The sequence below is a fragment of the Ixodes scapularis genome, unplaced genomic scaffold (genome assembly GCF_016920785.2).
Source record: "Ixodes scapularis isolate PalLabHiFi unplaced genomic scaffold, ASM1692078v2 PGA_scaffold13__105_contigs__length_92229423, whole genome shotgun sequence".
In the NCBI taxonomy this organism is placed as follows: domain Eukaryota; kingdom Metazoa; phylum Arthropoda; class Arachnida; order Ixodida; family Ixodidae; genus Ixodes; species Ixodes scapularis.
The window spans coordinates 12,959,025-12,973,580 of NW_024609839.1; the positions used below are offsets into that span (position 1 = coordinate 12,959,025).

Here is a 14,556-nt window from a genome sequence, read left to right on the forward strand (position 1 = left end):
TGGTGCAGCAATCACATCGCTGATATTGATGTGGCTCATTTCCAGTGACTCGCATCATTTTCTTAGCCACTAAAAACTGCTTCATTGCCTCTACTAGCCTGACAAAAATAAACACAACTATAGTAACATACCGAGTAAAATTAAACATACTTGGCTGAACTGTAGCCTCTTCTGGGGATGCCTCGCAGACCAGCGTTTTTGCTGGCTGCGTCCCTTCTCCACGTGCCCTCAGCTGTTCGACCTTTCCAGTCCTCCTGGTCGGCTGTGCCAGGAGGGAAGTAGGCCGCAGCCGATGCTCCAGACTCCTTTAGCACAAAATTGCGAAGGACAACGCAGGCTGCAACGATCTTGTCAGCATTCACTTCGCTTGCCCTGAAGGGTCTTCTCAATATTCGCCACCTCTGGGCGAGAATTCCAAATGTGTTCTCTACGACCCTCCTGCCACGGCTCAAGCGGTAATTAAAAATCTTCCGTCGCCGCCTCAACTCCCTTTTTTTTCCCCTGGTCACTTGCGTCACCTTCATCATCTGGAAGCTGGTCATCCACTCCATCGTCTTGTGGTTCTTCATTGGACGGCTCTGAGGCAGAAGGTTGAGTGTCTTCAGCTCTTGCAGTGAGGCCTGTAATATTAGAGCCAATATCTTAGCAAAGGAGCTGTGAACTCTTCCAGAAAGGGCACCTGAAATGTGGTAATGCGAAGTTGCATGACCATGATACAAAGGAGGATAAAAGTGCAAATGCAAACTTTCTATAAGTTTTTTAATTTTTCCTAATAACCAAACTAAGAAGCTGCTAAAGATCACTCCAGACAAAGAGAGTGCATGTTGTAACATTTTCATAATGAATTAAGGTCATGCAATTAAAATGTCATTTAAATTCCTGATAAGGAGATAATATTTGGTGGGTAGCTTTGAGAATATTTTAGAAATAGAACTAAGTGTTTCAATTATGGAAATGTGCTCAGGTCCAGCTAAAATGAACATTTAAAGCTTCAAGTGTCGCGGCTGCTGAATAGTAATGAGGCGCTAAGGTTTGTGCATCACTAATCCTGGCAGTCGTACATATAGTGCCTGCTAATCTTACAAATACTGCTGCTTGTGTGGACAAATTGCTACATTTGTGGAAATATAATAAATGCAATTGTGCATAACACGGACGAGAACAAAAACACAGAGTTATAGGCTTTATAGGCTGGACGGCGTCTGCAATCAAGCCAAAACAACATTTTTATATTGCTTGCACGTGATGTCCTCGCACAGCAGGAATAGTCATTCCTACTTGTTCTTGCTGCGAGAAAAAAATTGGTGGTGCGAAAGCATAAGCTGCACAGGGTACATGCACAATGGCAAGGTTTTTCACGATGCCCACTGATGTGACACGAGTGCAAGCCATGTATAGTCTATCTATCAGCACACTGTTTAGGAACAAGCCCGGGTTCGCCCCCACCAGGTGTGCGCACTGCGCATGCGCAGAAACCAGAATCGCCCGAGACGAAGCACCAGCTGCTTACAGGACAGAGATAACGTCTTCATGCGAAGATACCATCTGTGAAGATTGCATTTGCATGGAGAATAGTGTTCTCGATCTGGCTATTCGCTATGTTATTTATGCTCAATGCAATGATTGGCTGTATATGTGTTCTGTGGGAAAGTAGATGCAAAGGCCCTGTCCATAAATAGTGCAGCTATTACTCGAATAAATACGGTATATTCAGTGATAAATGTCTTTTCTCAAGCAATTGTATTCAACTACAACAAAAGGTGGCGGCATGGTGTTCATTAATTTATTCTTGGACAATATGCTAAAAACACGACATGAAAAAAGCCAGGCATTACATACTTTTTCTTGGGTATGGCCTCATCAGGTAAGGTTTTAGCGGAAAGGCCTCGTCTCCCGCCAGGTAGTAGGGTAGTTCCCCTTCTTCTCCAACAGCTGTTGGAGAAGGCAGTCCCTGCTTCCCAGAGACGATGAGCTGTTGGATCTTGCTGCAGGCAAAGATGCCCCCATCGCTTTCACTTCCGTGATGGCCAACTTCAACGTAGAGGAACCTGGGATAAGAATGGGATTTTTTTTTGACATTAGCAGTAAACAACTAAAATGGAAGAGCTAGACTTCATAATAATAATTGTGCAGTGTGTATGTATAGACAGCTGAAAGTTAGTCGGCCGCAGCGCGCATCTGGGCTGTAGATTATTAATTTAACCAGTGCAATACAAACCGCTAACCTGTGTTCGTTAAAGGGATGCTGGACCGAAATCTGGATTCCAGAAAACACGGTGGCAAAAGCGTGTAACGGGATGCTACAAACACCAAAAATCACTCATACAGCAATATTTGAAACACATGACCGTTATCCCCCCCCCCCCCCCCCCAAAAAAAAAAAAAAAAAAAAAAAAAGAAGAGGCGCATTTGACAGAAAGGTTTACGTCTTGATTCTCCGAGAAGGAGAGGGAACGGCCTCGCGTCTTCTCCGGCTCGCCGCCTTCAGGGGGCAAAGCAAAGAGAGGAGGAAACGAGATATCTTCACATCACTCACTTCGTCGGCCTCGTTCAATCTCGACCTCTTTTTCCGAAAATACGGCTGTCCATTCAAGATATCACCTTACGAGTAGTTTTGTAGGGATTGTAGCGTCCCGCCTACAGCTCCTGCATTGTTTTTTGAAATCCTAATTTCGGTTCACTATCCCTTTATTCAGCACCACACAGCAATGATATTTGGCCGCATGCAAGTACAATGCTAATATAGATCATACCGGGCAGAGTTGGGGATTTAACCCAAGATTTGCTGGGCTCCGCAGCTTGAGCTTTCACTCTATGTGCTTGGGTTCTCGCTTCAGAGACGCCAGCTGCTTCCTCCGCAACTATCGACTTGTAAAGGATTAGCATCGTTGAAGGTTGTGGCGAGCGATCGACACAAAAGACGGTTCGCCACTCGGCTGACAGCGAATGTGGCAGCAGGGGGGGACATGTTTGGTTGACTTTCACATATACTCAGAGACAATGTCATCGTAGTTCCCGTAAGCGCGACACGCGACTGCAGAGCAGCAAATAATTAGTATTTTCTTTGCATTTACGCAGCGGAATAGCAGATTGTTGGGGCAAGTAGACACGTTTTTGGTCACTCGAGCTTGCATAAACATTATAAAAAATACAAGTGCCCATTCTTTCAACATTAAAATTGTTGCACTACCCCTTTAACACTTTCGGCGAGCATAACATGTTGCGTCTGCAACATGTCCTCTCAGTGCTCAGCGGCGTTCACGTGAGTATCGTAACGCGCCTACGCAGTGTGCTTCTTGGGAGCCGTCCGGCCGTCTCCTCCGTTTCCTGCGTCACAACTGTCGTCGTCGTCTCACTCTCACCGTTTGTGAATATTATATCTGGGAGTCTTGTTGACATCACGTGCAAAGACTGATGCCAAAGTTGTGACCCCTTCGTTGATTGTAGTAGACACCAAAATTTGGTGGAGTGCGGTGCAGATAACGCTTTCGCCTGGCGTACGCCCACCTCACCGGGGGCCGCCCGCCATTGCGTAGAGGATCACGTGACATTTCGTACCACGTGTTTGGCGGCCCGAGGCCAACGTTCTGACGAAGCCAAAGTTTCGGTTTTGATTTCTGCTCATGCATAAAATAAGATTCTACAATATATATCTCATTTTTTCGCAAAAGAAATAACGTAGTGCCTTTTATTAGTGCTGTTTAATGTGAAATAACTCAATATCCCAAAATTCTTGGAATTGAGCGGAGTTGCTCTTTAAAGGGACACTGACAGGGTATTTATGCTTGCCAAGGTTTTTATTTGTACATGATATACAAGAGCCCAACAACCCAGAACGCAATTTGCGGCCCAAAATTCGGTTCCTTTCCGCCCGAAAACCGCTGATTAAAAATTGACCGGTTCGAGTCGCACCCACTTTCTTCTTTATGGTCATGTGCTGTTTTCTATGGTTTATGATACCCATTTCTTGTGGCTTCTAAATATGATACCGATTTTGTGTGGCTTCTAAAAAGCCGCAAGTATGGTGACTGAAGAAACCAAGTTGCACAGCCACGTGACTTCTGCCAACTCTGTCCTCCTCTATATTTCTTCTTCCTCCATAGTGCGGTTTCGGTTTTGAGCAGTTGTGTTTCTTTTTTCAACCTGATATTATTTTAGATCTCCTTTCCCTGATAATTTGCTTTAAAGTAGGGGATTTGTCGCCTTTAATTTTGTATATGCATATCTTTTGCCTTGTACATTAACTTAACGTTTAGTAATAAAAATTCGAAACTTCCCGGTACTTAGCATCACTAATTGCCAACAAGGACTTGGTGAAAGATCGGTTGTAGTTCCGATGCAGGCTGCCAGAGAGTGAAGGGCACTCGATAGTGATGTGCTTGCCGTCTATGGCTCCCACACAGTTTGGAACGTTCCACCTTTCTTGGAATTCAGTGGCGATCTATTGAAAAAGGAAAAAATAACGATTCAACATTACTTCTTATTTTCCTTGAAAGCTTCAGCCTGCTAGGATGTACATTAGAATTCGTCAGCACGAGACATGAGAAATAGTCTATGTAGCTCATAAATGTTCCATCGGCAGAAAATATTTGAGTGTTGCAGCACTCAAAACTGTACAGCTTGTCGTTCACATTCGATAACCCTATGCGGAGAGCAAGTTGTCTGCTTCTTGTGCAGGAGTAGCGGTGATGTCAGAACAAAACCGAGCTCTAATTGGCTTCGACTGAATTTTGAAAGGATAGTAGGTAGACCTGAATGTAGATGCCTCGAGGTCTACTCCCTATTTTTTTTTTCAACCAGCCAATAAGAGCTCGGCGTTCTGACATCAACGCAGCCTTTGTGCAAGAAGCAGGCAGGTGAACTTGCTCTCTGCATTATTACGCCGTCACGACTAGGAACCAGAAAGCTGCAGTCGCACTGCTCATACATCATGCAAAGCATACGTTATTCGCTGCAGAGGCGATGACCGAATTATCTGTGGACACGCCTCAAGCGCCTTACAAGCATGTTTGTTTCATACATGGAGGTAGGAGGCTTCTGGAGTCGACATGACGCTACAGAGGTACACGCCCCCAACAATGACCAAAACCAAGAGACGCTATCGGACGAAAAGGAGAGCCGACTTGGTGCCAACAGCTGCTTTAATCCCCCTCCAAGGACCCTCCCAAGCGTGACCAAAGCCAGCCGTTGGCACCAAGTCAGCTCTTCATTTCAGCTGCCTCCCGTGCTTTTACCCACTTCCGGAAGCTCATGCTGGGGTCTTTAACGTGCATAACACAGTAGTAGTACACGGCCAGACGCCGGTATGATGCTCATCCAATCTGATCGAAATGGGTAGGGGTGGTGATTGATCACATGATCCCTGTATTATACAGCACAAGGTTTCGCTCCACGTGCTCTGAGCTGCGGTGCACTAAAGGCCTGTTCACACATGCAGCGGAGCGCTACAAGCATAGCGCTAACCTCGCGCTAAGCGCCTGTTGACGGCAGCGTTCACCAGCTTTGTATCGCACCGTCAAAACTGTTGCTCATGGAAGACGATTAGTAGCTGACGACGCGTGAGGAGCGCTACATCAGCGCTTCGCTGCATGTGAGAACCGGCCTTAACACACACGGCCACTAATTCGTGTCACACCAGCATTGTTCCCACCACAGAACAACGAAAATTACACTTCAATAGGGCAAAGTTACACCAGGTGAACATTTTTCTAGAGCTTTGCATGATCGCTACTTATATTACCCGTGCACAAAGAAGAGAGGAAGTGAGCAGTGTGATATGAAAAAAGTTACCTTTTTCCACTGTTCGGGCTGTTTTGGGCATGCCACATAGACAGGCCTAAGCACCTCCCAGAGGGCGCTGCATACCTCGGGTATTATCTCGCAGCATGTTGACCTTGCCGTCAAGAAGTTGTAGGATACGCTTCTCAACGTCTCCCCAGTGGCCTTAATAAAAAGAAAAAAAAGAGCAGTAATAAAGAAATAAGATTTCTGCCAAGTATACATTGGGCAGAATTTAATTAATACATTCATATTGAAAGCAGAACTACACTTAACATCACCACAAATCAGAATATTCCCCGACTGCTGGGAATGTTTTGTCACAGAGGCAAAAGAATGCGTCTATAAACAGGCGCTGACTAAACCATAATAACAACATGGAGCAATTACCATTTATTTTTTTTTTTTTAATTTCCAAATTTTCGCGTCAACGATGTCTGCTCCCCTGCATCTGTATTATTGGGTGTCCCATCATCAACGGGATAGAGATAATTCACGACGGCTAGAATTGACAAATACCTCAGTACAAGCCATTAATTACGAAAGTACAGCCTCCAGATTTTTCAACAATATCGCGCGAACGCCGACCGGCCGGTCGAGGCGTACACGAACGCCTAGCCTCGCTGATTTCCTATTTCGTGTTGGTCTACCAGCCGGTCGGCGTTCGCGAGACATCGTTAAAACCTTTGAAGGCTGTACATGCGTCTGCATTCTTTGCATGACTACACATTTTTCCTTATATCCCGCATTCAATCTAATGCTCCCTACTTCGCTGGCAATTACCTGATGTCGAGGGCGAGGCGCACGTCCGGAGGAATGGCCTTGCGGAAGTTTGTGTCCTCTTTCCTGATTCTGTCGCCGATCAAGCCGAGGATTGTATCGAAGGCGCTGGGAGGAATCCTCAGGAAGCTGGTAACATAACGTCATATGCATGATCGATCTGGGGTGTTGTCTTTTCGCGAGTAGGCAATGCAAAAGCGAACGAATTACTTACTCCCGGTAGTACTCAAGGCCCCGCTCGCGAAGAAGGGGAACGAGGTTCGCCCCCTGTCCATTCTCGTCACGGTCACGGAAGCAAGGACGGACACACCATCTACGAGGAAGACGCCGCTCGCTTCTTTCAGCGGACGCCAAAACTAGCGTCACCAAAGCAACTGCAACAGCTTCTTCGTCACTGCCGTCGCTCGTGGAGTCGTCCATGTTTCTTTCCAAGCCGCAAGCCGAGAGGATTCGGGGCTTCAGTTTGGATTGTAGAGCAGAGTGGATTTTGCATTGTAAAACATGGTTGCCAAACGGAAGTCTCGAAAGATGGCGAAGCGATCGATAACCGCCGAGAAACCGCCGATCGCGTTCTGGTGTATGTGAACGGAGCCGTTCGCCAACCGCATCCGCGACCGCTTCGCAAACGCGGATCCGCTTCCAGTGTGAATGCGCCATAAGAGCTGCGCTCTAAAAAACACGCACACAGGAGAACGCAGTGTTGCTATCATGGCGGTGTCGAAAGACTTGGCTGCCAAAGTTTCTGTGGACTGTCATGGTGGTGGGCGACCTGCTGCAGCAGAGGCTTCTGCCAGATCCGCTACCGCTGCTGCGACTCTGCTTGGGCGTAGAGTCAATATAATCTTCTAAAGAAAAAGGTCTGATGCATTCGGGTCGCTTGGGAACGGCGGGGCATAGACGCGGACATTGGTGGCCCCAGCCTGTACTAGGTGATACCGATGAGCCCATGTCGCTGGCGACGCCTCAATCTGCAAAAAAATGCGAGGAAACATCGCCTGGAATGTATGTACCTAGTTCTAGCGTACGTTGCGAAAAAAGCACCGGAATTGGGCATTTTATATATAAAAAAAGGTAACAAGTTCCCGAGTAACTCCAACTCGTCTAGGAGGCAAAACAAAACAAAACAAAAAAAAAAAAACAACGAAACAAAACACGCCTAACCTCTTCTTTTTTTTTTTCTGCTCCTTTGTCGCCTTTTTATTCTTCTTTCTCTCGGGACCTTCGATCTCAGCGTTTAGGATTTGCCGCGTTCTGCTCCCGTGTTTACCCCCCTGCCGCTAGGATCGCGGCCGGCGAAAGCATGGCACTTGTATGACGTCATCGGGCTGAAGTGATGGGACCACTTTTCATGACGCAGTAAACACGCCAGTCGGAGACCCATTCCAAGCACCGTACAAAGGAGTAACCAACTAGTACCATTACTAGTTCCTCGCTCAAGAGTAAATTGAGTGTGTTACTGGCTTCGCATTCTCACGAGGGAAGCCTTTTCTCGTTTCCTGTTGCTACTCAAGTTATAGCAAACTGGAGGCTAACATAAGGCTAAAAAGAACGTAGAAAAATGTGAAAGGTTCATTGGAATCCCCAAAGGGAACAATTATATAAATGAGCCTAGGAAACACGCAAGAACTTGTAAAATGCCATAAGAACTCATGCACGACTTATATAAATGCAATCGCGTTCACAATATGATTTTACTTGTTTACAACTTTGCAAGAAGCAATTATTGTTTTTTTAAAAAAAATAGGATAGAGCTAGTGTATTAAGATATGAGAGCAGCTACATTGGTTCCTACATTTTGGATCCCTCCCAGTTCTTTCTTTTGGCGCGTCTCAACCACGATCAAACTACAGCACGGGTATGGCTAAGGACAAAATTGGAATGTAGGCGTTACTTTAAAAAAAAACATGAAAGAACAGTGTGACTTCTTACTCAGTTAAAGAGTGAATGAAGAACGTTAAGTTTTATTAAAATGAATCGTAAAAAAAAATTAAGATATTTTTTAAAGCATGACATGCTTTTTCACGCTACCCCCATTCCCAGAATTATGTTCGTCTGTCCGTTCGCCCGTCCGTCCGTCCGTGAATTTCCGCTAAATTTGGCGGAGAACGACCTTGAGGAAATTGACGGCGCGGGGCCTATACGTCAACCCAGTTTCCCCGCAACATTTCTGGGGAAAATCAACGTCTTTTGGTGAAAACATAAATTCAGTTCCGCCGCTAAATTCAGCGAGGAATCGACATCAAGTGACCTATACACCAGTACAGTGACCCCCAAAATGTAACGGGAAAATTCAGGTTTTGTGACCAAGTCCCCAATCCAGTTTTCCCGCTAAATTTAGCGGGGCCAGTTGACGTCATTTGACCTGACATTACGTGACCAGCACACCGATTCACATGCCCCGCTAAATTTAGCGGGAAAATATACGTCACCTGACGTACATTGATAAAAGCGGGTTGTTTATACCGTAACGACTGTTTAAACATCTTTCAAACGATTGAAGCGATTGCGCCTAAAAACATGTTTTTATGCATTATAGGGCTGTGAAGGTAAATGTCACTGCCAATTTTCTAATATAACTAACTAAATTAAAACGCGTGCACGATCTACTGCAAACACTTATCTCTAGTATAAGGGGCTGGATGGCGCATAGCTGGTCTCCGAGCCTGGCGCAAGTGAAGCCACCGGAAGTTGATTCTTGTCTTGGGAGTCGAGCGTCTGCTGGGCTTTCTGGTGCATTCAGTCGATGTTTTGGTCCGTGCTTTCTTGTGTTCTTTGGAGGGATTTAATGACCCCGCTTTGAATTAAATCCCGAGGACAAGCCATCTGAACGTGGGACAAATGCATACTTGATCGTCTGGAATCACAGAATTTTCACATCAAATGGCTTCCAAGGAGACTTCTCGGGTCTGCTTCCGCCGTTACTGCGCAAAAAGCAGGCTGTCTGGAGGTGACCTAGATGAATAGAAGTCTTAGTTTTCTCCCGCAATGTGAGTCCTGACAGGAAACGAAAGCAATAGTTGTGCCACGGTCCCCCGATGCGGCTGGAGTGGTGCCGTCACGTACCCGAGGACGGAGTTGCGACGTGGTTAATTCTCATCGCCGTCCTGGTTGGCGTCGTGGATGCCACGGACGACCGTAACCAGATCTCGGTGATCCATAAAGTATGTGGGTATGTGGTCTGGAAGCTTCTAAAACCATCGAACGTCACGCGTAGTGACTTGATACAGCCAAAGTGGGACTTCGCGTAACGCGAGTGATGTTTGTAAAGAAATATTTTGGAGCAGACGACACGGAAGAATCTCCTTTTGTTGCACCGTTAATGGCGGAATGCGGGGGGTTTGGCGACGGGAAAACCCGACTTCTCCGGCCTCGCTCCAAGAGCGGAGAGAAAGGTTTTTCTGTAGCGGCGACGACAGGAGACCTGGTCGAAATCTCTACAAAGTGTCGCCCGTAAAGGTATCGCTTTAATGGGGAGTTTTAGTAAACCGTGTTTCCCTCTCTGCTAGGACCCTCCGCTACCCGGAACTCTACAGCCAAAGCCATCGGCACGCAGGCGCAGGGACAGTTTCTTCGTTGAGGAGGGCTTAGCGGAGGGCTTAGCGGAGGGGAAAACGCGGGCTACTAAAACTCGCTAATATCGCTTTAAAAACGTAGCACCCCGAATGCTGTTCGAAAGAGCACTCGGAAGGACTTGAAAAGCCTATCAAGCGCTTACTTCCGGCACAAGCCACTTACTTCCGGTGGCTTCGTGCCTGTTTGCTCAATGAGCCGTCCAGCCCCTTAGTGGTGATCAGTTGCTGCTAACTTCCACCCGAATGATTTTGAGGCTCACGTGTCCGTTCAATACCATATAGGAGACAAGGGTTGCGCAGTACGTACCTTATTCTCAGTGGATTCTCGTCGCGACCAAGCGGCAGGCGAACACGCTGAAGCTCGGCTAGGGTACGCTGCAAAGCGACAAACGCGCGCGTCTTGACGCCGTCGTGTGCTAGCGTCACACTTGTGGTGAGGCTGCAAGACGCCCTGGCGGACGACGCTGACGTGAGCTAGGAGGCGCTGCGTGGGCCATTTACCGATGACGTCTGGGAGGGAAAGGCGCAAACTTGCTCTAATTGGTATAAATGGTTTCACCTGAACGTCCCTCAGCCGCCTGTTCAGGCACATCGAGGCCGCCGCCGAGCGACTCCAAACCCGGACGGAGGACCGGGAGTACACGATCCTCGAGTACCTCCTGGCCGAGAAGAAGCTCGAGTTCGGCGAGATCTTGGCCTTCATGAGTGACTTCGTCCTCGGAGGAGCCGACACGGTAAGCGACTGATAGGCGACCACTCCTTGTGCCGCTGGCATGTGTGCCTAGAACAGGCGACAGTGCTGTGACCGCGTTGGAAGAAGAGAGAGAGAGGTTTCTGAACGAATCCGGTTAAGGGACCGAAATTTTTCTCTGGCTTGGCGCATCTCCTGGCACGGAAATTATGGGTGCCTCGCGAAGGCGCGGTCGCGCGCCGCGTAGCATTAAAAAAAAAATAATAAAAAAAGTGTGCGCAAATCAGTCTTAAGTACTAACGCGTTACTAGTAACGCGTTACTGTAACTTCGTTACTTTTTTTGGTAACTTGTAACAGTAGCGAGATACTTTTTAAGAATGTAACTTGTAACTAGTTCTGTTACTTTTTCTGAGGTAACGATGAAAGTAAAGAGGTTACTTTCGTCGTTACTTTCCAGTTTTTTTATGAATAATATATCAGTGAACGAGTACAATTTAGCTATTCCTTACACTTCCCAAATTGTCTTTTCCGACATTTCGAGTGCCAAGTTGGCCTTGCACAAACTTGTGAGAACGTTCTTTCTCGCGAGTTACGATCCGATTATAGCCACGTGTAGATTTGATGGAAAAAAAATCTAGTTATCTTTACGCAAGCGCTTGTCCGTTGTGACTGAACACTTACATCTTAGTGTCTTGAAGCACCATCTATGTAGCGGTTTTTCCTTTTTCAGGGCAAACGCTTTTTAATCGGGTGAATCAACCGTGAATCAACAACACACGCGGATTGCACTGCTAATATTTCGTATTTTGATTTGCACCACTACTCCGGCGTGGTGTCAACAATTAAGGCAAAATTTACTGTTGTTTGCGCAGGGTTTGTTTCTGGCTTGCCAGGGACGAACTGAAATATGTCCAGGGACTTTATGAACCCAGAGCAACCGTTAACGAGCCAGCAATGTGCTAGTGATACCAAGAATTGGGCATTTGTATTGGGTCCGCGTTTGTTCCCATTCAATTCCTTCCAGCGCTTTATTTTGGTGACTGTTCAGCAAGGGCAGGGACGTGTTCGCCATCAAACGAGGGAAACTTTCAGACAATACATTCGAGAATGCTAGGTCACAATATAAACAAAAGACCGCACTTTTTTTTAAATTTTATGCAATGAAACTTGGGGAGGGGCGTTTTCTAGTTTCTTCTTAATCTTTTTGCTATAGAAAAGTAACTTAAAAGTAAGTTCGTTACTTTTCAAAAGTAACTGTAACAAATTACTCTTTTGTTGTGGTAACTGTAACGGTTAATTTCGCTACTTTTTTTTAAAGTAACTGTAACTGTAACGAATTATTTTTTTAAAAGTAACTTACCCAAGACTGGCGGAAATAGGGATGGTTCTCCCGAGCTCCTTATCATGTGGTGCATCCCACGGCGTTTGCCAGAAACGCGAGCGAGCCTTCGAGATACTGGTTCCACGGCGAGGCGGCGCTGTTCAGACACCCTTATTCCGCAGTGGTTGTGAGTGAACCCAGATTCCGAAGAGAAACGGCAAAACTGCACTGTCGTCTATTTGTTATGACGAAGCAATTTGTTACAACGAATCCTACTTACAAATATGTGTATCTGAACGTATTCCGCAAAGGACATACAAGAATCAAGCTTTTGTGCAGTGACAACCTTGCGCTTGCTGGATGAGCGCGAAAAATGCCCAATATAAACTTTTTTTTTTTTAAATGTACCGCCATCTTTAGAATTGCGGCGTTGACGATGCCTTCTAGAGCTTAAAACGTGAAATACCGGCTGTTTGTGGCAGCACAGCTATCTGGGTAGGCTACGGTAATGTGGGCATGAGGAACTTGACTATGACTTGGCTATAGCCAGCCGGCAACAGCCAGGCGGCGCCAGCAGAGTAAGAGCCCACGGTTATACCCTGTCTCGTTGTAACTTGGCAAAGGGTGAACGATAAGGCCCACATTGCGTGCCGACGGCTTCGAAATGCGCGGCGTATACGAGCATACCCCACACATATTGGAGCGTGACGCAGCGAAAAGCCTGATACTTTTTCGGAGTAGAGGCGCGCTCCGATGATATGCAGTCACGTTCCCATTGGCCCGCCAGTGCCGTAGCTTCCGCTGTACTGGCATGTTACGCGGTCACGGCTTCGTGGGATACCCAGTATATCTTGCTTCAGACACTAGGCTAAGCGGCGCCACCGGAGTAAAAGTTCACGTTTAAGCAATGTAGCCGCCACTCCCAGGGGTACCCAATATTTCTAGCTTCAGTCGCTCGATGGCGCCAAACGAAACAGCATTGCAGGTTGCCTATGGTGGGCTAAAGTAACTTTGTTGGAGCTTGACCAGTTGAATGAAGCTTGGTAACCTTGCCTTCCCGGAAGAACCAGGACGGAGACGGTGTGGTGTTTCGAAGGAATGTATGAGCAGTTTAATGGAGTCCTGGCAGATAAGACCTCGGTATTTGATACCTGCACCTCGAGTGGTGGCACATAGACGTTTTCATACCCCTCACATACCATGGATGAATAGCATACCTTGCAGGGATAACCTAATCGGAGCAGCGACACCGGGTCGGAATCAGTCCGTTTGCCTTAGAAAAAGCAGTCGTGGGCATAAATGTGACGATGAGTCTGATACAAAGCCCTTGCGATTCACGCTTGCAATCGACTGACTTCGTAGATAAGCACCCTCGGGGAACATGTGAAGCTCAATAGCATTGCAGTCAGACCCACGCGGCAGCTTCTTGTGCTCATCTCACACTTCTGGTGATTGATCTTAGGCATATTAAAATTATTTGTGCACCCGACGACAACACTGTGGTGATCAGCCAACCGTAGAGTTTTTGGTAATTTTAACACGGTAAAAAAACAAAAAACACACACACAATAAAACACTCGAAACTAATTGAGGCACGACGTTCGTGTTTAGACATTTTCGCCCATACTCTTGGCGGTGCATACCGTGTCTATGCGGGCAATCCAAGAATGCACAGTTTTGAGGTTCGGTCAGTTGCGGTCTGGTACAAGTTAATATACTAAAGTATTAATGCCGGGGTAGATGGATAGGCATATCACTAAATAGCGTGTAGGTCGAGTACAAACCGAACATAAGGGTGCAAGTGAATTGGTGTATGCGGAACATTTTGAAGGAACCAGAGACTAAGGAACTAGAAATCATAAAAACGTCTACGTGCCACCACTCAAGATGCAGATATCTTAGATGTGTTTGAGACATTCTCCTTCTCTTCCCTTGGTGTGAACGTTCGTATTTTCTCAGTCCCGTGTTACTCCAAAATGTCAAGTACGCACCGACGGAACAGGCGCTTGTTCCGTCAGTGCTTGATCTTCGCGCTCTTTAGTAATGTGCTGGTATGAGGTTATACGAAAAAGGTCTAAGAGGACCCAAACACATATGTGTTTAAGACCAACCGGTTTTGCGCACACGCGGCCATGGTAAAATAGTTCCACATACCTTTTTATACAAACTACTCGAAGATATTAAGCGTACAGGAATCACGAATATACGTTTATTGAACCATAATTGCGATTAAAGGGCGGCAAACACCCTCCATTAATTTTTTTCCTTAAATAGCGCGGAACTTGGATAGTTCGCGCTATTTCTGGGTAGTTTTTTCTGGAAATGTGTTTCAAGTAGGGCGTTGTATTCTGGTTTTCGCTACAACCCTCGATACAACAGAGTTGTAGAAGTGTCTGCAAAAGAAAACACCAAC

The 14,556-nt window shown here is 46.4% G+C and overlaps 1 protein-coding gene across 1 annotated transcript in view; it reads left to right on the plus strand.

Annotated features, from left to right (window-relative positions):
- Nucleotides 1–14,556, plus strand: part of LOC115319476 (probable cytochrome P450 301a1, mitochondrial) — a 97,134-nt gene that overhangs the window by 23,707 nt on the left and 58,871 nt on the right. Inside the window, 1 exon segment of the mRNA XM_042289767.1 lies at nt 10,705–10,864. Within this exon segment, the coding sequence (XP_042145701.1) occupies nt 10,705–10,864 (160 nt within the window).